This window comes from Polypterus senegalus, chromosome 13, assembly GCF_016835505.1.
Source record: "Polypterus senegalus isolate Bchr_013 chromosome 13, ASM1683550v1, whole genome shotgun sequence".
Taxonomy (NCBI): domain Eukaryota; kingdom Metazoa; phylum Chordata; class Cladistia; order Polypteriformes; family Polypteridae; genus Polypterus; species Polypterus senegalus.
The window spans coordinates 72,036,295-72,060,764 of NC_053166.1; the positions used below are offsets into that span (position 1 = coordinate 72,036,295).

Below are 24,470 nucleotides of genomic sequence, written 5' to 3' on the forward strand. Positions count from 1 at the left end.
AATATAACATACACTGTCAGGTCTAAGACTGATGTTTATTATGAAATAGCACTAATTATTTGCTTAAGAGCTTCAAGAATTAAATGGTACTTCATGTTTAATTTAATTCATATTTACTGCACATACAGTACAGTATATTCCTTCTTAAACCTACTGAACTAACTCAGTGTTGTACTGGACTGGAGCCTATCCCAGCAGATACTGGCACAGGATGGGGAAAAACCCTATATAGGGTGCCAGTCCAACACAGGAAATGAATGTACATGTATTTGAGTGTATGCTCATTTGAAAGAGTCACCAGTTAACCTGCAACACATCCATGGTGATTTGGGTGGAAAATGACCTGTACCTAATAAACATGGGCAAATGTGCAAACCAAACAACTTCTTCACTTAGGATTTGAACCCAGGATGTTGGATCTGTGAAGCAGCAGTACTAACCACATAACTTCCAAATATTTATAAGCCCTGCTGTTGACACAAAAAAAAAAAAAAATTAATTGTGGCTCTTCTATGGCACTTCCAATGGAGAATTGGAATGGAAAATGCCTGTTTAGGTAGACCTGTTGGGGTTAAGGTTATAGGTCTGTAGGTTGTATTGAGTATATTAATCTTAAGTAATTTTGATTTCAAAAATTTCTTTATTTCCTTCAGCCCAGCAGAGTGGTGACACAGTCCAGGAAGAAGCCGTAACAACAGCTTCGGCTACTCCTCCATCTCCTCAGACTCCTGTTACGTCCTCTCCTCCGGCAACTCTAAGTTCTACACAGAACCGAGCAGTGACAATTTTGACCCAGTCAACACCCACACCAGGTCCTGCAGTGCCCGTAAGTTAATATTTCAGTCTTATTTGAAATAGTCTGTCTCCATCCATCCAGAATTCAAGACTTCACATATGCTATCCTGGTACATATTTGCTACAATTTACAATAGCAAATATATAACATACAATGAATGAGCAAAGATTGTTTATTCAGTAGCTGCCTTTTAATTTTTAAAATAAGTACTATAGGCAGTAATGTTAATGTTTTAAATACACAACTTAATTGCTTAGTCCTCTTAATCTATGCTTGTCTAAATCTGTTACTGTGTAGAGGTAAAGGCCCATCTGAGTATTTGCCTGTCATGTGCTACAGTGCAGAGTAAGGGAAGGGTTTAAGTTAGTTGACGACCAGCTTCAGATTTTAAGTAAAATAAATAGGTCAGCATAGGCTCTACCAAATTAAAACATAGTTCACTCTACACTTACTGCAAGGCAGTTACTTTGTTATATGTGCCTGCTATCCATTCTGTTATTGGTATGTTTTTTTTTTGTTTTGCAAAATGTCAACTGGAGACCCCTTTCATAATTGGGTGTAAGTATACAGTCATATGGATTTTTGTTTTATCATTGGCTGAGCTTTCAAAGTAGACATTAAGTTTATTGGATTAACAGAAAATATGCAATATGCATCATAACAAAATAAGACCGGTGCATAAATTTGGGCACCTTAACATTACATATTACATCAATACTTAGTTGAGCCTCCTTTTGCAAATATAATAGCCTCTATAGACACCTCCTATAGCCTTTGATGAATGTCTGGATTCTGGATGGAGGTATTTTTGCCCATTCTTCCATACAAAATCTCTCCAGTTCAGTTAAATTTGATGGCTGCCAAACATGGACTGCCTGCTTCAAATCATCCCATAGATTTTCAATGATATGCAAGTCAGGGTACTATGATGGCCCTTCCAGATAGATCATTGTACTTCTCCCTCTGCATGAATGCCTTTGTAGATTTCAAACTGTGTTTTGGAGCATTGTCTTATTGGAATATTCACCCCCTGTGTAACTTCAACTTTGTTACTTGAACATTATCTTGAAGAATTTCGTGATATTGGGTTGAATTCATCCAACCCTCTCGACTTTAACAAGGGTCCCAGTTCCTGAACTAGCCACACAGCCCCACATCATGATGGAACCTCCACCAAATTTAACAGTAGGTAGCAGGTGTTTTTCTTGGAATGCGGTGTTTTTCATCCGCCATGCAAAGCACTTTTTGTTATGACCAAATAACTCCATTTTTGTCTCATCAGTCCAAAGCACTCTGTTCCAAAATGAATCTGGCTGGTCTAAATGAGCATTTGCATACAACAAGCAACTCTATTTGCGGCGCGAGTTCAGAAAGGGCTTCTTTCTCATCACCCTGCCATACAGATGTTCTTTATGCAAATTGCACTGAATTGTATCACGATGTACAGATAGACCATCTGCAGCAAGATGTTCTTGCAGGTCTTTGGAGGTGATCTGTGGGTTGTCTGTAACCATTCTTACAATCCTGCCCATATACTGCTCCTGTATTTTTCTTGGCCTGCCATTTCCTTATTACATTCCTTACAGTTGAAATTGACAGTTTAAACCTCTGAGGGAGCTTTTTGTAGCCTTCCCCATAACATGATACTGAACAATCTTTGTTTTCAGATCTTTTAAGAGTTGCTTTGAGGATCCCATGCTGTCACTCTTCAGAGGAGAGACAAAGGGAAGCACAACTTGCAACTGACCCCCTTAAATACCTTTTCTCATGAATGAAAACGCCTGTCTGTGACGTTCAAGGCTTAACGAGCTAATCCAACCAATTTGGTGTTGCAAGTAATCAGTATTAAGCAGTTACATGCCCTCAAATCAGCAAAATTACAAGGATACCCAAATTTTTTCAAAGCCAGTTTTTCACATTTGATTTACTTTCATAGCAACTAAATACTGCTTCACTAAAAATCTTTGTTTGGAAAACACCCCAGTACTCAGATGATCCATATACATACCACTGTTATCTTTTTTGTTGAAAGTAAATTATTATGCAGGCTGAGAGGTTCCCAAACTTTTTCATATGACTGTAGGTGGAGATTGCAGGATAAACTGCAAAATATTTGCTTGGGATTTCCAGGTATTTATAGTGCTACATTTCTAATATAATGTTTTATAAGGTTTTCCTTGTTCTAAACTTTTTTGCATGATGTAAGATCTACATGAAATTTACTCTTACTCATCTTCCCTGTGTGTCCCTTAAAGAAGTAGGTATCCAGTTTTTTGTTTCCCTTCATACTTTTAAACCCTATCCAAATCAGTAGGCTTTAGCTATTCACAGGTTTATGGGACTTCCTTTTTTTTTTTTCGTTTTTCCAATTTTGAAAACATACATACATACCCCCAATGGTGGAGAGTGGCAATGTTATTCATGTTTCTTGAACATGAGACGAAGAATACAATAGACAATACTGTGACTACTTTCTTTATATTTTAATTTTATTGAATTTTTTAGTATCAAATAACACTCCATACACAACTTGAGTTTTACAAAAAGAAAAAAAAAACAGGAACAGGTTCGAAGCAAATCAATCCCCTCCCTTGAGAAAAAAAGCTATGCCAGCAGTGTAAAACTTTAAGCTAGTAAAGACAAATGAATAGATAAAATAATAAATGAATAGACATAAATGGAGTAAAAGAGGGAGAGAACCTGCTTCTACTGTGACCACTTTCTTAAGTTGTAGGATCAAGTGCCATACTCCCTCTTGAAATAATTTAAGATGTATTTATATGTTTCCTATCAGTAAAACTTGATAGGTGATTACATTGAACTTTATATTCCACATCTGCCTTAAACACTGTGGCCAGGTACATCTGTGATGAACTACTCACTACATTGGTGCTGACATTTCACCTAGTTTCATGTAGCACACAAAAAACAAGCATGTGATTAAAATCCTTTGCTTTACGTTTTTGTGCCAGATATCCACTTAAACTCCCACTTATTTCAGTTTGCTTACAAGCATTTAATGAGTTAAATTATGAAGACTCTTTTGAAAATCAAGATAATGTTATTTGCACCATGTTGACTTCATATGTTTGTAGCAAATTAGTGAAAGTAGGTCTCCCTGTATAAGCCTATGTTGACTATTTTTTATATACTCATTTCTGATTTATGTTTTGCAGTGTTTTAATAGTTGCATGCATTAATATTCTCATGGCATATTGTTACTAACATTAGAAACATTTCTATATAAGATAGTAACATTAGCAAACTTCCATGGGAATTTCCTGAATATGTAAGGTTTTGTGAAAGTAAATGTTCAGGATATTTATGCATGTATATCTGTGCATATACAGTGCATCCAGAAAGTATTCACAGTGCATCACTTTTTCCACATTTTTTTATGTTACAGCCTAATTCCAAAATTGATTAAATTCATTTTTTTCCTCAGAATTCTACACACCCCATAATGACAACGTGAAAAAAGTTTACTTGAGGTTTTTGACATAGTGACCATCGGGTTCTTGTTCACCTCCCTGACTAAGGCCCTTCTCCTCCGATCCCTCAGTTTAGATGGCAGGCCAGATCTAGGAAGAGTCTCGTGGTTTTGATCTTCTTCCACTTACGGATGATGGAGGCCACTGTGCTCATTGGGACCTTCAAAGCAGCAGAAATTTTTCTGTAACCTTCCCCAGATTTGTGCCTCAAGACAATCCTGTCTTGGAGGTCTACAGACAATTCCTTTCACTTCATGCTTGGTTTGTGCTTTGACATGAACTGTCAACTGTGGAACTTTATATAGACAGGTGTGTGCCTTTCCAAATCCTGTCCAATCAACTGAATTTACCACAGGTGGACTCCAATTAGGCTGCAGAAACATCTCAAGGATGATCGGGGGAAACAGGATGCACCTGAGCTCAATTTTGAGCTTCATGGCAAAGGCTGTGAATACTTATGTACATGTGCTTTCTCAATTTTTTAAATTGTAATAAATTTGCAAAAACCTCAAGTAAACTTTTTTCACGTTGTCATTATGGGGTGTTGTGCGTAGAATTCTGAGGGAAAAAATGAATTTAATCCATTTTGGAATAAGGCTGTAACATAGCAAAATGTGAAAAAAAGTTATACGCTGTGAATACTTTCCGGATGCACTGTATATCTTGATGTTAAGTCTGAAATCAAGATGAATCATGTTGGACCATTTTTCAACTTAAGCAACGTTTTTTAGCTAACGATACTTAAGTAAACAAAAAAAAACAGTGGGTCATTTTAAATTACAAAAAAAACCCCAAAAAAAAACCTCTTCCTGGAGTTCGTTTCTGTAATCTATTTGTAACAAGTGTGACAGCTGTTCTGATTTCAGTAGTCATGTTCCTAATCAGTTAGTTAAATTTTCCTTTGCCTGACATCAGGTGAAGTGATTCTAATATAACCTACAAAATGTCCATATTTTCCTGAAGATACTGTTTAAGATTTATGATTGGAACCATAAATCTCTGGCCCTATTTTGTAGACAGCATCCCAGAAACAATTACAGGTCAAAACAGGAATCTTGGCAGCTATAGTGTCAATAGTATGATAAATGAACAGTTTACAATCTCTACTGAAAAGCCCACCAAGTATACAGTTTTGTGCATGACCTCTGCAAATCTATGCTATGAATTGGTTGGTTGTGACATATTGCCATTGAGTATATGCTGGTTCTCACTGCACCTTTACAGCTTCAGTGCCATGGATTTAAATCCATGGTCTCGGCACTAAGTTAGCTTGCTCCAGGTCTTAAGGGTTCCCCCACACATCCTAAGGGTGTAATTATTAGTGAGCCTAACTCTATATGAGTGAGTACATGTGTGTGCTTTGGGTGTGTTTTGCAATGGTCTGGTATTCTGGTCGAAGTTGCCTGGTGTCTTACGCCTGTTGGTGCTTGTAGTAGACTGAGCCCCTAGAATTTTGTACTAGATTAAATAGATTTGATCATTTATAGATGGGTTTGAGCACAAGGTGTGTGTAAACAGTAGAAGGAGTAAATTATTTTAAACAGGATCATACCAATCAGAAATAACCTTGATTCTTAAGCAATATATTTCAGTAATTTAAATAATGACAACATAAATTTATGAAAGTATTAATTTTGTATGGAATGTACCTTATGGTACATCACTTGCATTACTGCGTATGCAAATTTGTGTTTTCCTGCTTTAGAAATGTATTAAATTGAATGGTATTTATTGCTGTAACTGTAATATACAGGTTTTTTATTGTCTTGATACAGTTTCTGATTAGGAATAATCTGGGCGTATGAGAGAAATAAAGTTCTGTGTTAATACTGAGTGTGTACTTTTTTTTTTTTTTTTTTTTAATTCTGAAGCATTACGTTTTGTAATTTTTTTTTTCTCCTTCCCTTTGAACATAAGATTATTTCCTCCATCTCAGAAGGAAGTTCAATTTTGGAGAGTGAAATTCCAGAGGAAGTCACAGAACCCATTCCTACTGAAGAAGCCCAGCCATCTCTTGATTCTGAACAAGATCAGGATCATTCTGGGGCTAATCTTACTTCAGACGATCTTCTTGATGCTTCTGAAGCTATGCAGACAGAGCCATCTGAGTCTGAGGCTCATTCTCAGTCTCAACTCCTAGATGCTGCTTCTGTTGGAGAGACTACTGATACTACCCTTCATGCACAGGATGTTGATCTTCAGGCAGCCATGGAAACACAGGGTGTTCAGGAAGAACCTGAAGACCAAGGAGAGGCAAATCAGGCAACAACTGATGTAGAACCACTCTCTTTACCGCAGGAATTAATGGCTGAAACCCAGCCTTCTACGTTAATGGTGACTGGACTTACCCCTGAAGAACTAGCAGTCACAGCTGCTGCAGAAGCTGCTGCTCAGGCTGCAGCTACAGAAGAAGCACAAGCATTGGCAATACAGGCAGTACTACAAGCTGCACAACAGGCTGTAATGAGTAAGTAATTTTTCCCCTACCTATAATATTAACTAGATGGATTACTAATTTATTGAAGTTGCAGTTAGGATAAGTTAAATAAAAATCTGAAAATTGAATTGTTCCTTGTTTTAAAGTTGTATAAAAACTATTTGCATTAGTCAGCATACCAATAACTGCTAAGAGTGCATTTTTTTCAGTTTTTTGGCACAATTTTGTTTTTTTTTTTTTTATTTAAAACCACAAAATGTCCTAAATAGTAAACACCTCTACTTTAATAGTGATCTAAAAAATTAAAATGCTTTCTGTTCAAAGTTATCAGAGTTGACAGTCTACCATATGGGTAGAGTTCCTTAATAGGTAGAAATATGCAGGTTTATGCACAGATTTTTTTATTGGCAATTAGCAATACTTGAATTGAAAGGAGACAGTTTTATGTTGAAGGTTGTATTTCTGATAGAGTGGAATTGTGATAACACATTACTTCAATCTTGTATAAAAGCTTTTTTTTAGAACACATTTTTGTGAAGCAGCATATTCACAGTCAATCTGTGTTCAAAATCTGACAGTTTTAATTATTAGTGAGTAATAAATCTTATAATTGGTGCATATATTACTAAGTAAATGTCTTAGGCCACCTAAGAAAATTATTTTTAAAGATAGCTATCTGAACAGTGTCTATTTAATTATGAAATGAATACAAAGAAACATCGCTAGAGGACAAAGTAGGAAGAAATATTGATACCTTGTGAGACTGTTAAAACAACCAGATCCTTGCCATTTCTTGTATGTATGTTCCACTAAAAGCACACCCAATTCAGTATGTTTAGGATTGATTAGGAGAACCAGATGTGTTGGGTGTGCACTTGAACAAATAGATGGGTATCTTTAATGGTAACTGCAATACTGGTGTACTTCAAGGAGAGATATGGAAGTGCCTAACTAACAAACTTTGACAGACCGTAAAATCAAGGCTATATTTGTCAAGCAATATTCGATGATACCTTATGTTTCAAAATGTACCATTCAAGCTGTCATTAAAAGAATTTGGAAAAAGCTTAGAAAATTGATGAGAGAGAAGTCAATGGTCAAGTCCTGAAATGTTGTTTGCATCTGAGGATTAGTACTTAAAGGTAATTTCCTTAAGAGACAAAAAGAAATCCAGTGAGGTGCTTGCTCAGCCTCTGGCAGGACACATTTTGGCCATATGAAGAATTCTGTAAAAATCTTGTAGGGTTTGAGTTTCAGGTAACAAACTATTTTTACTGAAAAGCAACAAGCATAAGTTATTGTAGTGTATTAACACTAGAATTCCTGAAGCCTGTGAAAATATTCATAATGTCGTGTCACCTTAATTTTACTTACAGCTCCTCGTCACTACGTGTTTTGCTCACCAATATTGTCTTTGTTTTGTTAATGCATCTATCAGCCGCTGGCATGTAGACTGCTATCCCATCCCTCACTGAGACAGCTGAAGTAAGACACAAAATTCTCACAGCTGAAGTCTGTTTATCTTGGGAGTGCACTGTTTGGAATTGTATAGAAAAGTAATCCATCTTTATTTGAAATACATACATTTCCCATGTGTTTCGTGTGTGCAGTGATCTGTGTAAACGTAGGATGACATGAATTCATAATTAAAACAGAATTTTCCTTTTGTATGTTATAGTAATAATGACAAAATATTGACATGAAGTCTATAATATGTGATGTCTAGATATCAAATAAACACTGATACAAAAGGTATAACAAGTGTGCTTTCATCTATACTAATAAAAGGCAAAGCCCTCACTCACTCACTCACTCACTCACTACTAATTGTCCAACTTCCCGTGTAGGTAGAAGGCTGAAATTTGGCAGGCTTATTCCTTACAGCTTACTTACAAAAGTTGGGCAGGTTTCATTTCGAAATTCTACGCGTAAGGGTCGTAACTGGAAGCTATTTTTCTCCATATAATGTAATGGAGTTGAATTGGAGATGGCCGTGGGGGGGCGGAATTTCGTGTGACATCATCACGCCTCCTACGTAAGTACGTAGAGAACAAGTAAGAACTCCAAACAGCAATGAGCACAAAACGCCATTTCACAATTTAGAAGGCAGAAAAACATTATGAAGCAAATGATGCATACAAGCATATTCATAAGTACAGCTACTGCGGAAACAAAGCACAGCGTGAACCGTAAGTTTATATTAAACTAGCAAAATACCCGCGCTTTGCAGCGGAGAAGTAGTGTGTTAAAGAAGCAATGAAAAAGAAAAGGAAACATTTTGAAAATAACGTAACATGATTGTCAATGTAATTGTTTTGTCACTGTTGTGGGTGATGAGTGTTGCTGTCATATATATATATATATATATATATATATATATATATATATTATATATATATATATATATATATATATATATATATATATATATATATATATATATATATATATACACACAAATACATATATATATATATATATATATATACACACACACATACACACACACATATATAAACATATATATACATATACATACATATCTACATATATACACACACAGCTATTTCAGTATCAGTGCAATACGCTGCTTGTTAAAACGGATAACTCCCGCTCTTACGCAAGTCTGTGGATATTATGAACTATCGATTTGTTCAAGTTCTATTTAAATTTTAAATAGAAGGAATTTTTATTTAGTCGACAGAAATATCTTTGGTAGGAATGGTAAAACAGACAGGAATATTATTCGTGAATAAATCAACTCAAACCTTAAACAACTTATAATATTTTGCTCTCCATAAAAATATATCCTGTCTAAATTATACAAGTTAGAAATAAAGTAAACGTCAAAAGAACAAACATTCAAATTTCTTTACTCTTATGTAATTTTATATAAAAATAAACTTAGATTTTAAATATCCCAAAAGATTTTGCTCTCCATAAAAATATATCCTGTCAAAATTATACAAATTCAAATATGAACATGCTGCATAACAAAACCTAGAAATATAAATAAAATGTGTTCCTTTCAGCAATAACAAATCAAATCATTCAGTTGTCTTTGCTCATATGTCATTTTAGAGCTGGACGCCTGGCATCTTTTTTTGGCAACAAGTTCGTTTCTGTTTGGTGTGAGGTTCTGTGTTGTGGAGATTCTCAGGATGGATTGCAGGTGCTCATCAGTGAGGCGATTCCTGTGTGCTGTTTTGTTAGTCTTTATCACTGAGAAGAGCTTCTCACACAGATATGTGCTACCAAACATGCACAAGGTTCGAGCCGCATGTAGACGGACTTTTTGTTCTTCAAAGTCACCAAAGCGTGCAAACTCAGTGCGCCAGTTTATCAGCAAAGTGCGATTTGGGAACACCGTAGTGACGACTTGGTTTAACATTACTTGGCAACAGGGAAAGTGGGGCAAATTGCACTGGTGCATTTGTGTCTCCCATAAAAGCAGCTTCACTTGAAATCACTTTGTGATTGTGCACGGGTAAAACGTCCGCTGAAGTGTCAGATTCTTATTTAATTCTTCTGCTTTCTGTATCTTCTGCATTGCATTCAGGTTACCCTGATGTTTTGTCTCATAGTGCCGCCTTAGATTAAATTTGTAATTACAGCCACATTAGCTCCACAAATGAGACACACGGGTTCAGTAAACATATACTCAGCCTCCCATCGGTTTTAAAGGCTCTATTTTCAGAATCAACTTTTCTCTTCAGCATCGTGGTGAGCTAGCTTCGCAATAACTTGCAGCATCATAAGCTAGACTTGATTAACGCGTAAGTGTTCGGCAAGGCAGCTGAAGCCTGCATTATGGGATCTGTAGTTTATTGTGTTACCAGCGCTTCATATACCTGGGCCATTAATAACAATAATACAGTATATAAAATGATCTCGGGCCGGATATAATTACGCCGGGCGGATGTGGCCCGCGCCCTTGAGTTTGACACATATGGACTAAATAGAACTTGAAAAGATATATTTTTTCAAATGTGATCGCAATTCAATTCAGATAGAGTTGACGCGACTACAGCCTGCATGCCTCAATAAGTCATCCTCCCTCGCTCTTACTTTTTACCGCTCATCTAATGAATACACTGAGTATGGCTTTACCAAAACAATCATTGATGGCTAATAAAGTATCCATTATTCGAGTATGTAGATCGGGATATATATATATATATATATATATATATATATATATATATATATATATATATATATATATCGCATCGCAGCGAGAAGTAGTGTGTTAAAAAGCTAGAAAAGAAAAGGGAACATTTTAAAAATAACGTAACATGACTGTCAATATACAGTATTTGTTTTGTGAGTGTTACTGAGTGTTGCTGTCATCAAGGATTTGATTATCATTATTTCTTTCAATCAGGTTCGTATTTGTAGGATGTGTTGTGTTCAAGTTACATTCCGTGTTTGTCAATCGCTGTAAAGATGACAGGTTTCATTCATCGATTCGTTTCTTACTGCATCAATAAACAGCTCGTCTTCTTCTTTATCTGAGACCTGACACACTGCATGCACGGGTTTTTTTACACTGTCTTCCTTTAGCGGGACATTGACTTTTTCCAACGTGTGCTTTGTTTCCGCAGTAGTTGGATTTATGAATATGCTTGTATGTATCAGACGCTTCATATTTTTTGCTGCCTTTTCAATTGTGTAATTCGGTTTTGTTCAGCTCTTTGGAACTGTTGCTTTTATCTGTGCACTGCGCCAGTTCATGAGCCACTCGGTGTACATGCATCGAAGGTTCCCAGCTGTGCTGGTGCCATCTCGTGCTATGTCCATGGCTGTATTTAATGTTACCTTAGTCCTGGCACTTAAAACTTTCTCTCGCAGTTTCGCTGAGTTTGTGTCAAACACCACCCTGACCATCTCATCTTCCTCTCCATAAGCACAGTCCTTCACCCGTGAATATTTACCCGTGGCAGTTTGCTATTGGATTGCCGCTGACGGACGGCCTTATATGGGCAGGCACTAAATTACAAACGCCAGCGGCAGCCTGTCTATGAACTTAATTTAAAGTGTAGGTTTACATCGTGCTTTGTTTCAGTAGCAGAACTCATGAATATGGTTGTATATGTCACTCGCCACTTCTTATTGTTTCGCTGCCTTCTCAATTATATAATGCATGTTTTCTTCAGCGCTTTTTGAGGTCTTCCTGGTTTTCTATGTACTGCGTGATTACGTGGGAGGCGTGATGATGTCACACAAAACTCCGCCCCCACGGCGTTGAAGCTCATCTCCATTACAGTAAATGGAGAAAAACTGCTTCCAGTTATGACCATTACGCGTAGAATTTCGATATAAAACCTGCCCAACTTTTGTAAGGAAGCTGTAAGGAATGAACCTGCCAAATTTCAGCCTTCCACCCACACGGGAAGTTGGAGAATTAGTGATGAGTGAGTGAGTGAGGGCTTTGCCTTTTATTAGTATAGATTAAGTTCATAGACAGGCTGCCACTAGCGTTTGTAATTTAGTGCCTGCCCATATAAGGCCGTCCATCAGCGGCAATCCAATACAAGCACTGCCGGTAAATATTCACGGGTGAAGGACTGTGCTTATGCAGAGGAAGATGAGATGGTCAGGGTGGTGTTTGGCACAAACTCATTGAAACTGCGAGAGAAACTTTTAAGTGCCGGGTCTTAGCTGACATTACACGAGATGGCACCAGCACAGCTGGGAACCTTCGATGCAAGAACACCAAGCGGCTCACGGAACTGACGCAGTGCACAGACAAAAAGCAACAGTTCCAAAGAGTGCTGAACAAAACCGAATTACACAATTGAGAAGGCAGCAAAAAATATGAAGCGCTGATACATACAATCATATTCATAAGTGCAGCTACTGCGGAAACAAAGCACACGGTGGAAAAAGTGAATGTCCTGCTAAAGGAAGACAGTGTAAAAAAAACCCGAGCATGCAGTTTGTCACATCTCAGATAAAGAGGAAGACGAGCTGTTTATTGATGCAGTAAGAAACTAATCGATGAATGAAACCTCTTATCTTTACAACGATTGACAAACACGGAATGTAACTTGAACACAACACATCGCATAAATACGACCCTGATTGAAACAAATAATGATAATCAAATCCTTGATGACAGCAACATTCAATAACACTCACAAAACAATTACTGTATATTGACAATCATGTTACACTATTTTTAAAATGTTCCCTTTTCTTTTTCATAACTTCTACTTCTCCACTGCTATACGCTGGGTATATATATAAATTTGTATATATATACCCCGATCTACAGTACATACTAGCATAGACAAGCCACACGCTGTGGCGCAATTGTAGAGTCTTCGCCTCTAACGCCGACATTCGAGGTTCGATTCCCGAGAGGGGATGCACTGAGTATGTACGCGCGCTACCCGATTCATTTTACCTTCGCATCTCCTTGGTTTGGGACGTATGAAAAATATTAGGTTAACGCAGAATCATGTTACGCTATTTTAAAATGTTTCCCTTTTAGCACAAGCACAGCTGAGAAGCTTCGATGCATGTACTCCATAACGCTAAAAATAACGATTTAATCACACTTTCAATTCCAAGCAAACGGGAACTTTTGTCAATGCATGATTTTCTGGTACATCCATTACACTGATGCACACATCACAGCTACAAAAATGTTAGAGTCGGAATAAAGCGCTCCTACGACTGATCATTTCGACTACCAAAGCGAAGCCTTGATAAAAGCATGGTTTTGTGCACACTGAAAAGCAAGCAAAATTAGATGCATTACAGAAAGTGGACTTTGTGGCTCTTACTGGGGATCATTGGACTTCCGTGACCGTTAGTAATTCTAATTACATCTAATTACAAAATGTTCAATGATCACACTGTTTTAGCCTAATGTACAAAATAATTTTGGCTAATGTTACTCAGAGTTTAAAGATTAAGTTGGTCAAATTACCTTTTATGTTTCTGACTTATTTTTTTAAGAAGAAAAACTGCACTTTATGTTGAAATTTTGGTTATTATTATTTAAAGACAATACTATTCTGAAAATGTACTTAAACTACCACTTTATTTTTAAGTCTGCCCAATTTTAACCAGGGATGATATTTTTGTTTCTGTTTTGAATTCAAATGCAGTTTAAAAGCTTTTTTTCAGAAATTAAAACAGCTTCAGTTTACAATATTCATGTCCATGTCTATTATTTGATTCTGTCACCCACTAAAACCCTTTTAAATAATAAAAAAAAATTGCGATTTGGGGCAAATTTACGTGTGCGATTACATACGATTAATCAAGATTAATTCTTACACAGCCTCTAATTAATTGGATTAATTTTTTTAATCGAGTCCCACCCCTAATATATATATATATATATATGTAGATTTGTATATATATGTGTATATACAGTATATATGTAGATATGTATATGTTGTATATACAGTATGTATATATGTTGTGTATATATACAGTATGTGTATATATATGTATATATGTATGTGTGTATATAAACTGTATATATATATATATATATATATATATATATATGCCAGCAACACTCATGACAATGACAAAACAATTACATTGTCAATAAAGTTACGCTATTATTAAAATGTTTCCTTTTCTTTTACTTCTCCTGCCAATCGAGGTATTTTGCTCTAGATAGATATATATATATATATATATATATATATAAATAGGTAGATATGACAACAACACTCATATCAATGACAAAACAATTACATTAACAATCATCTTACGTTATTTTTAAAATGTTTGCTTTTCTTTTTCATAACTTCTTTAACACACTACTTCTCCGCTGCGAAGCGCAGGTATTCTGCTAGTTCAAGAATAAAACTGAAGAAAAAGAAATTGTTCAGTTTACATATTGCTGTCAGTGTGTGAAAACTGAAACCCAAATATCAATTGATACAAAGTAAAGACCTTTTGCACGCATGTGTGTGTTTGCGTCTTTCACAGTGGAAATGGGGTGGTGTGCCAAGCATCTAGTTCGCTGGTGCAGGGGTAAGAATTGCTGCATCGCAATCAAGACTTTGCTGGTTCAATCCCAAGTCCTTCCTGCATTTAGTGCTTTGAGTGGTGGGCTGCTGTTATTGTTACTATTAAATAATACAAACATAATTTTGATTTGAGTCTCTAACAGATCATCGAAACAAGTGTGCTTTCATTCAAGAATAAAACCGAATAAAAAACTCATACCACGTCTTTATTTGAAAACTAGCAGTGTCAGATCGGGGGAAGCGTAAACGTGACAGGAGGAATAAAACTGAGTAAAAAAATGCTCAATTTTATAAGTACCATAACTTTGCACAGGTTGGTTAAGACCATAAAGCATGAGTGACAGCCATTGACAGAAAGTCTTATAAGTTGATGAAGCTAGTTTCATAGAGATGTCATAACGTCAGAAGGGAGAGTTAGAGAGAAGTACATTGTTGCCTGTTTACAGCTTGTGTGAAAGGTTTATTCCAGTATTATATAGTGTCCCTCAGCACATAAACACTGCTTCACTAAATAGCTTTGTAAATAATTTACTATAGTGAACTTGGACTTCTGCATAGCACTATATGTAAAGGCAGTGTTTAAATGCATTCAAAAGCCTGATTTTTTTGTAAAGATGTGAAAATATTATAAACAACAAATTCAACTATTTATGCAGTTTTAACTCTTTAACATTTTACTTTAACAGAAACTGTGTGCTGTCTGTTTTGTATGTGATGTCTGAGCAACTTAGACACCACCTCTGAAGCCTCATTTCCACCAGAACACAACATTTGTCGTAGTCTGCTTGTACATGTTGAGCTAGTAACAGCAACTTAATTATATAAAATTTTTTTGTATAAAAGTAGCTCAAAGTGTATTTCATTAACAATAACTACAGAATAACAAAAAGAAAGTTTAAAAAAAAGAGTTATTTATTTAAGGACATCTAAACCAGTAGGAATAAGAATCAATGTTCAGCTTTCTATCAAATGCTATGGTTTAAAGTCAACATTTTATAGCTTATTTGAAAAGGGAAACAGCCTTGGAATATTATAATATTGTAGGTAACTGAGTTCTGAAAGTATGATCCCTTGTATGTGTTTGGCTATAATGGGACTGAGGAGTGGCACTGGTGTTCATTAAATTATAAGTCATTGCAATGAATTAAAATTTAAATTAAAAATATGCATACAAAATATACTATACCAGATAAACATTTCTTTTCTACATAAGTATTTTTTTGTGTGCTGTCTTAAAATATTTTACATTAATGTAAGTTTTGATCAGGTTGGAATCCACATTATAGTGGTGAATGGCATATTTTCTTGAGGTTGGCATACAAACGGTTAAACTTTTCTGTCAGGGCAACATAATAATTTATTAATTTGTGATATGCAGTCAATACATAGTAAGTAATAAATTGAGTATTTCCCTGTAAATCTCTTTCACCTTGTCGAGACTTTTTCTGAAAACACTGTCTAGCACAATTTACTCGTGAACTTGTTTACATAAATGGAAATTGCTTCTTTTAAATTTTTGTGGGAGTGGAAATGGAGCAGACAGTTTTTTTTTTTTTTTTAATACAATGTGTTCCTATTCTTCGGGGCACATAAAACTAAATAAAAAAAAATGCATTTATTACAGTGATTATTCTCTTAAAGATGCAAAACAGTATCCAGTGATGTCTTTGAGACTGTAATGTACTAAGATAAATCACTTGTACGAGTATAAATCACAAAGATGCTGCAAAAAACTGAAAGGAAAATTTAATTACTATTTTTTTCTGTACACTGTAATTAATTTTATGCTTAAGGCTTTTATTATGAATTATAAACCAGAGAATTTTTTAAGGAAGGAAAGAAATTTGTTTTTTTACTTAAGTTATATGTGGTGGTTTTTTCACTCAGGTGCAGGGGATGCAATGGACACATCAGACACGGGGCATGAAGGCCAGCAGACAACAATTCCTATTGTGTTGACACAGCAGGAGTTGGCAGCACTTGTACAACAGCAACATCAACTTCAGGAGGCTCAGGCTGCTGCTGCTGCAGCAGCCGCAGCTGTTGCACAGCAGCAAGCAAACACACAACAACACCATCATCAAGCTGCAGCTTTGCCTACTGAGGCTCTGGCACCTGCGGATAGCCTTAATGACCCATCAAGTGAGAGCAATGGACACAGTGAGCTGGCTAGTGCTGTGACAAGTGCTGTGGCTGGATTACTTCCAGCAACCCCAACTGAAAGTAAGCTTCCAGTCGTAAAATATGTATCAAAAGTAATTGATTGAAGGTTTTTGATATATGAAATAAGAACTATTAATGTACAGAGCAAGCTTATTTAGATTAGACACAGCTGTTCAAATGTTGTGTATGAAGGATTAAATATTTACTTTTTTGGAGCCTTCTTAAATCTTTAAAGTGCATTTAAAGAGTTGTTAAACTGCAAAAGACCTGAATTAAACCAAAAATAAAGGTTTATATTTTGGGTGAATTTTTAGAAACCTGCATCATTTTCTTTGTTTATCTTCTGATTGCATTTTCTTTTCCCTTTTGCCTCACTTGACTTTAAAAACTAATAGGTTTGGCTCCTTCCAGCACGTTTGCCCCTCCACAACCCATTGTGGTGGCCAGTCCAGCAAAAATGCAGGCTGCAGCTGCCTTGGCTGAGGTAGCTAATGGGATTGAATCTGCAGGTTTGGTGAGTCAGTCTTACTCTTCATGATGTATTAATTTTAGAAATATGCATGTAAAATAAATGCTAATGATGAATTCTAGATAGAAATGATTTATTAATTGCAAATGGTCTTCTGGCCATTAGCAATTCAAAGCTAATACTATTAGGAGCCCCTCTGGGTTCAGTGTGTAGCATGTTGTGCTACAAATAACCCAGAGGCACACGTTCACTTTTTTGTAAAATATACTGTATATTACCTGATTACTGAACAAGCTTTATCAATTGCTTAAATCCTGGGATAATTTGTTACCATTTAGTATTCAACCCATAGTGAGGTGAGAATTCATCAAAGAGAACACGCAGTAGTGTTGTTCTGCTGTTTCAAAACTTGTTTGCATTAACTGAGTCACAATATTGGTTATTAACAGTCAGGTAAGAAACTAACTGCAGTAGTTGTTTCAGACTTTCTGAAGGTACAGTTTCTGCGCCCTCTTTCTTAATCTCTGCCATTCATTACACGGTAAGCACACTTAAGTTGCGGTTAATATTGTTGTTTTATTTGCAGTAGGCTCACTTTGATGTAACATTCCATGCAAAAAGTACACAACATTCATAAGAAAGTGTTCTTTTCATTTGAATTGAATGAAAATCTGATGTTTTTGTTTTTTTTTAAAAAAAAAAAAAAACGATGACAAACACTGTGTAAGATTAGAATTCAACTCCTAGCTCCTCACCGACTGGATAAGGGAAGTGCCTTAGCAGTTTGAGATTTAAATCCATATGACAGGTAACATTTTTGCAGGCACTGTTCATCTGGCCTACCTTGATAAACTGCTTTATAGTACACCTTGCCTGGTTTCACTGCCAACAGAACATATTGACTCATATTTGCAGTGTGTGCTAATAAACTTTTTTTATGTTTTCTTCTAAAAGTTAGTTTTCAAAACTTGTTTAGAACACCAGGCTAATTTTCTCTGTTCATAATCTTTTACCCAAAACACTTGAATAACATCTTTTGTAATACAAATTCATAATGTTGACAGAATTGCCTGAGCACACACTCAGAGGGAGGTAAAAATTGACCTTGTGTGACTAGGTTCTGACGATACTAGCAGAAAAAATGAAATGTCATCTAGTTATAATGCTCAGCATCCAAGAATGACATCTATTGAAATCAACATTTATTGATAGTAAAAATTGTCTTTTTAATTTAAATGCCTGCCTCTGTGGTGTACATCTTTATGAAACTCTGCCACTAATTCTGATAAAATGTTAATCAGCTCTGAGTGAAGTGGACCATATTCTTCCTTTCAGACTTTTATATTCCTTACCAGAATGCCCCAATTTTGACAAAATACTAATACAATCTGGATAATAAGCATTTCATTTTGGTAGGAGTTTTAGTCTAAGCATATTGCATTTTTATCAGATGGCTTAGTCTTGCTTTCTGGTCCGGTGTGGTCTGTTCTCCAGCATGGCCGCTGGATGGAATGGTAGAGACATGGCATAGCTTCTGTTTTGATGGAATAGTACAAACACTACCTGTATGAAAGGAATAGCAGTGATAACAGCAGAGACAGTATGTCTTTTGTTTTTTTATCCACTTCAATTTATAGCAGCCCTGTAGTCAATGACAAGCCACTTGGACATGTAGGGATGACTCTCCTCTTTGTTGAGGTCTCCTACCCTTTGACCAATCTAGTCATGTTCATCAATTACTCAGGTTTTCACTTTATGTAGGGGCTAGATTAGATTTTATAACTTGCCTTTCATGTTACATCTAGATGGAAAATGCCAGGTCTGTTCTCAGCCAGCACAAACTTATCCACAGAAGTCAATTTATCTGTCTGATCTGGTGAGTTCTCATTACGCCCTTAGTAAGGACTGGTTTATTCAGCTTCTTTAGTACCATGTTAAACACTTTTTATTATAAAATTAAAATAAAGTATGACTCAAACATATTCGATTAAAACAATCTACAAATAATTATAAATATTACCAATTTTCACTCTCCAGTACATCAGCACAATTGTGCATCAGTGAAAACTTAAGGCCAAGACTACTTTATATAGCCATAATTTTTTTTTTTTTAATTAGAAAAGGTTTTTGCTCATACATCAGTCTTATGAAAGCAATGCGTATTGCATTGTGTGGTCTTTTAAGATCAACATAACATGTTCCATCCTCTTCCGCTTATCCGGGGTCGGGTCGTGGGGGTAGCAGCTTAAGCAGAGAGGCCCAGACTTCCCTCTCCCCGGCCACTTCTTCCAGCTCTTACGGGAGAATCCCAAGGCGTTCCCAGGCCAGCCGGGAGACACAGTCCCTCCAGCGTGTTCTGGGTCTTCCCCGGGGCCTCCTCCAGGTTGGACGTGCCCAGAACACCTCACCAGGGAGGCGTCCAGGAGGCATCCTGATCAGATGCCCGAGCCACCTCATCTGACTCCTCTCGATGCGGAGGAGTAGCGGCTCTACTCTGAGCTTCTCACCCTATCTTTAAGGGAAAGCCCAGACACCCTGCGGAGGAAACTCATTTCAGCCGCTTGTATTCGCGATCTCGTTCTTTCGGTCACTACCCATAGCTCATGACCATAGGTGAGGGTAGGAACGTAGATCGAGTGGTAAATTACCACGATAGACTGATGCAGAGCCCGCATCACTGCAGATGCCGCACCCATCAGCCTGTCAATCTCACTGTCCATTCTTCCCTCACTCGTGAACAAGACCCTGAGATACTTGAACTCCTCCACTTGGGATAACATGTTTGTCTTTTTAAGTTAATCTATTGAGTGTGACGGTGATTGGCTTGTGCATTTGAAAATCAGTCATTTTACAGTCTGTCATTTACTGCGGTAGCATGCAATTTTAGAAATCAGCCTGTGAACAACACCATTGACGCATAACAGTTATATTTGTATGGCATGAAAATATAAATAATATTCCCCATGACAGCACCACTCCTCTCCCAACCTGTGAAACAATCAGACTGAGATGACTAACATGCAAAGACATGGATAAGAAAGGGAAAATAGGAAGGAATGACAGATGAGTTTGTGAGGGGAAGGAACTATTAGGCTTCACATGTCAAAATGAAAAGAACAGGTTACAGAACAAAAATGATAGCTGTTTTTTATTATATGGCCATTTTTAATTGTCTATTTATAGCTCTGCTGCCATAATAAAAATAGTCTCCTTGGGTCTCAGTATGGAACTGATATTCATGTATGGGTGCTCAAATTAAAAAGTTTTAGAACACCCACAGGATAAGGATACAAAAGTAAAATCAAAATAGGAAATGTTCATTAACAATTTGTTTATCAAATTAAACAACCAGATTTCATGATTTAAACATTTAATATGTAATTGTATTGCCAGTTTTAGCAACTTGCCTTTTTTCCTAATGTTTAGAAATGTTTCATTTGCTACTCTTTCTTGACAACTTATTCTGCTTTACACAGATAACACTATAATGCTCATATATGCAAATTTAAATGCCTTATTTCAAAATCAATGAGAGTTATAAAAAATACAGTATATTTATATTTAGAATATGCGGTTCTGCTTGGGCACATTTAACAAATGCCACCAGTGTTAGTAATATTGAATGTGTATTCAGTAATATTTTCTTCTGAACTGGTCATGTCATAATTAACAATGTTAAAGAACATTTTTTCCCTCAAGTCACTGTCTTTAATATTTATTTGATATTTTTGGTAATAATTTTCTCAGACTTTACACTGCTTTTCCCACAGTCCTTCCTGATATAGTCACAAAAGTTTAACACTATCTCTACTAGTCTTCCAGTTACTGCAGCCACAGACACATTTGAACAAAGCATGTTCAGGACATTGATGAATTTATGTTGTACTTCTCATTTAACCTATTTTAACATGACTCTTTCTAGAAGTCAGATACAATGACTACCCCAGCCCCAACAAAAGTTCCAGTTAAGAAGGAGAACCAGTGGTTTGATGTTGGTGTCATCAAGGGAACGAATATGGTAGTGACACACTACTATTTACCTGCTGATGACACGCCTGTTGGAGATGTGAGTGCTGATCCTTGTTTTCTTTGTTTTTCTTTTTTGATTTTGCATGTTTTGCACTTGTTATTAACAAGAGTTATATATTTTATAGTTGGTGTCTTTTTCACTGTCTTGTAAGGATGACAATACCTGGCATTAGTGTTAACTCTAAAAAATGATTCAAAAACATTTTTATCTTTAATCTTTGTAAATTACAACTTCTCTTTTAGGAGGACACTTCTACTATTCCAGACTATAACCAGCTAAAGAAAGTAGAACTTCAGCCTGGCACTGCCTACAAGTTTCGGGTAGCTGGAATCAATGCTTGTGGCAGAGGTCCCTTTAGTGAGATTTCAGCATTTAAAACGTGCTTGCCAGGCTTTCCAGGAGCACCTTGTGCCATCAAAATCAGCAAGGTTAGCCATCATAAAATATTCCTTGATGTCTTACATTATTGCTCATTATTGTCAAGCATTGCACTCATGTGTTCTCATTCTCTTTTGTTTTGCAGTATTAAAGTGAAGCATGTTTTTATATTTTGGGTTTTGAAATGTTTACATAGTAATAAACTATGATCTTGATACTTAATTGTGATGCATGTGATATTATCCTCTGTTGTTCACATATTCTGCACCAGAGGATGCTATCCTCTCAACGTTTGGCCCATGCAAAATGCACTGCTTAATTTTGATGCGGAAGCAAAATCCTACACGTCAGTGGTATAGTTTGATTCTTCCTAAGCTCTCTTTAGCATATCACCATCAACGACTGACACCTCAACCATGCCATGTTTCTTCATTTCCTCAAATATTAAAATACCAATGAAAATTTAAGGGCAGCTCTGCAGCTTATTGCATACTGCATGTTTATATGATGCAGAGATGCATGATATAAGTGTATCATAGGTGTCATAAACCTGTTAATAGTTAATCTACCTAGTCAGGTTGTGGTGTTTTATGGAGCAATTTTCAGGGTTTTTTTAGTATTTTGTTTACAAGAGCAACATTTTGCCTTTACTTTTGCATGACGTTTCACGTGTATTTTATGTCATGGGTGTTGTAGTGGAGCATGTGTTTGTGTTCTTGACAGCATGAAACACTTCTGGTATCATGTATTTATTTATTTAATCATTCAACAATCTTTTGTTTTTTTTATTTCCTCTTTGAAACAAACCCAAAGACAAATAAGAAAAACCTTTTTTGAGAATCTTTTTGTTTAAATATTTTTAGAAAAACACCTTTGTACGATAAAACCATTTCTTTATATATTTTTTCATTATCAATTTTATCTTTTGTTCCTCTCACCCCATCATTCTTAGAATACTAGTTAACACTCAGTCATCAAACCTGCGACCACCAAACTGTAACCTATTTTTCTGTTACGCTGATCTTCATTGACAGATTTATCTGTTGACAGCTACTAGTCAATCCAGATAGTGAGACAGATCCACTAGTCTGGGTTAAAGTGGATGAAGCTTACTGCGCATCAGCAACCTTGCAAGAAAGTACTAGCACATTTCTGTAACGTTTCTTCTTTCACTGAGAGCATTTAACACTGAGGTAGCAATACTGCCACAAAGCCCCAAGTCATGTTAGCCTTGCATCTTCTTCATAAACATTGTATGAACATTTGTTTGATTTAGATATATATATATATATATATATATATATATATATATATATATATATATATATATATATATATATATATATATATATATATGGAAGGGCTCTACGTTCTCAGATCTTGAAAATTAAACTATAGCTTGGTTTTTGGATTATATATACAGTTGTGCTTGAAAGATTGTGAACCCTTTAGAATTTTTTATATTTCCGCATAAATACGACCTAAAACATCATCAGATTTTCACTCAAGTCCTAAAAGTAAATAAAGAGAAACCAGTTAAACAAATGAGACAAATATATTATGCTTGATCATTTATTTTTTTAAGGAAAATGACCGAATATTATATATTTGTGAGTGGCAAAAGTATGTGAACCTTTGCTTTCAGTATCTGGTGTGATCCCCCATTGCAGCAATAACTGCAACTAAATGTTTCCGGTAACTTTTGATCATTCCTGCACACTGGCTTGGAGGATGTTGGTGGGTTTCCTCACATTAACTGCTCACTTCAGGTCCTTCCACAACATTTCGATTGGATTAAGGTCAGGACTTTGACTTGGCCATTCCAAAACATTAACTTTATTCTTCTTTAACCATTCTTTGGTAGAACGACTTGTGTGCTTAGAGTCGTTGTCTTGCTGCATGACCCACCTTCTCATGAGATTCAGTTCATGGACAGATGTCCTGACATTTTCCTTTAGAATTCTCTGATATAATTCAGAATTCATTGTTCCGTTAATGAAGACAAGCCGTCCTGGCTCAGATGCAGCAAAGCAGGCCCAAACCATGATACTACCACCACCATGTTTCACAGATGGGATAAGGTTCTTATGCTGGAATGCAGTGTTTTCGTTAATCCAAACATAACGCTTTTCATTTAAACCAAAAAGTTCTATTTTGGTTATTTAATTAACTTACCTGAAACAATGCTTAATTTAACTGTTGTTTCCACCATTTTGCCTAATAATAATAAATATACCCTTACACATTGATTCAAGTTAATTGATATTGGCAATTAAACACTACTTAAGTGTAATATACATGCACCTGCAGGTTTAAATACTTTTTAGTCGTTAATTGAACTGCAGATTTTTTTTCTTTTTAAATATTCATTTCCTATATTTATACAGGTTATTTTTAAAGTTTACCAGATAGACATTCCAAATTCTTTATGTGCAGTTATAAATATGGATTACCATTTTATCATGCAGTACCTGTTACTTACTAAAACTTATACTGTATGACACACAGAAATAATAACACAGTACAAAGCTTTGAAAAGAAGCTGCAAATCAAACAAATGTTCATACAATGTTTATGAAGAAGATGCAAGGCTAACATGACTTGGGGCTTTGTGGCAAGTTCCCATATGTTAAGCAACAAAGGAAATGTCAGGAGAGACCAGCAGAATACTCTGTGATGAAGATTTTTAAGATCAATGCAGTGGTT

At 36.0% G+C, this 24,470-nt stretch overlaps 1 protein-coding gene across 2 annotated transcripts in view; it reads left to right on the forward strand.

The window, feature by feature from the left end:
- hcfc1b (host cell factor C1b) overlaps positions 1-24,470 on the forward strand; it is a 151,264-nt gene that overhangs the window by 111,876 nt on the left and 14,918 nt on the right. For both annotated transcript variants that reach the window (XM_039775220.1, XM_039775221.1), the window contains 6 exons: positions 654-826; positions 6,205-6,754; positions 16,612-16,947; positions 17,283-17,401; positions 21,279-21,422; positions 21,629-21,814. In XM_039775220.1, the coding sequence (XP_039631154.1) occupies positions 654-826; positions 6,205-6,754; positions 16,612-16,947; positions 17,283-17,401; positions 21,279-21,422; positions 21,629-21,814 (1,508 nt within the window). The remainder of the gene's footprint in view (positions 1-653; positions 827-6,204; positions 6,755-16,611; positions 16,948-17,282; positions 17,402-21,278; positions 21,423-21,628; positions 21,815-24,470) is intronic.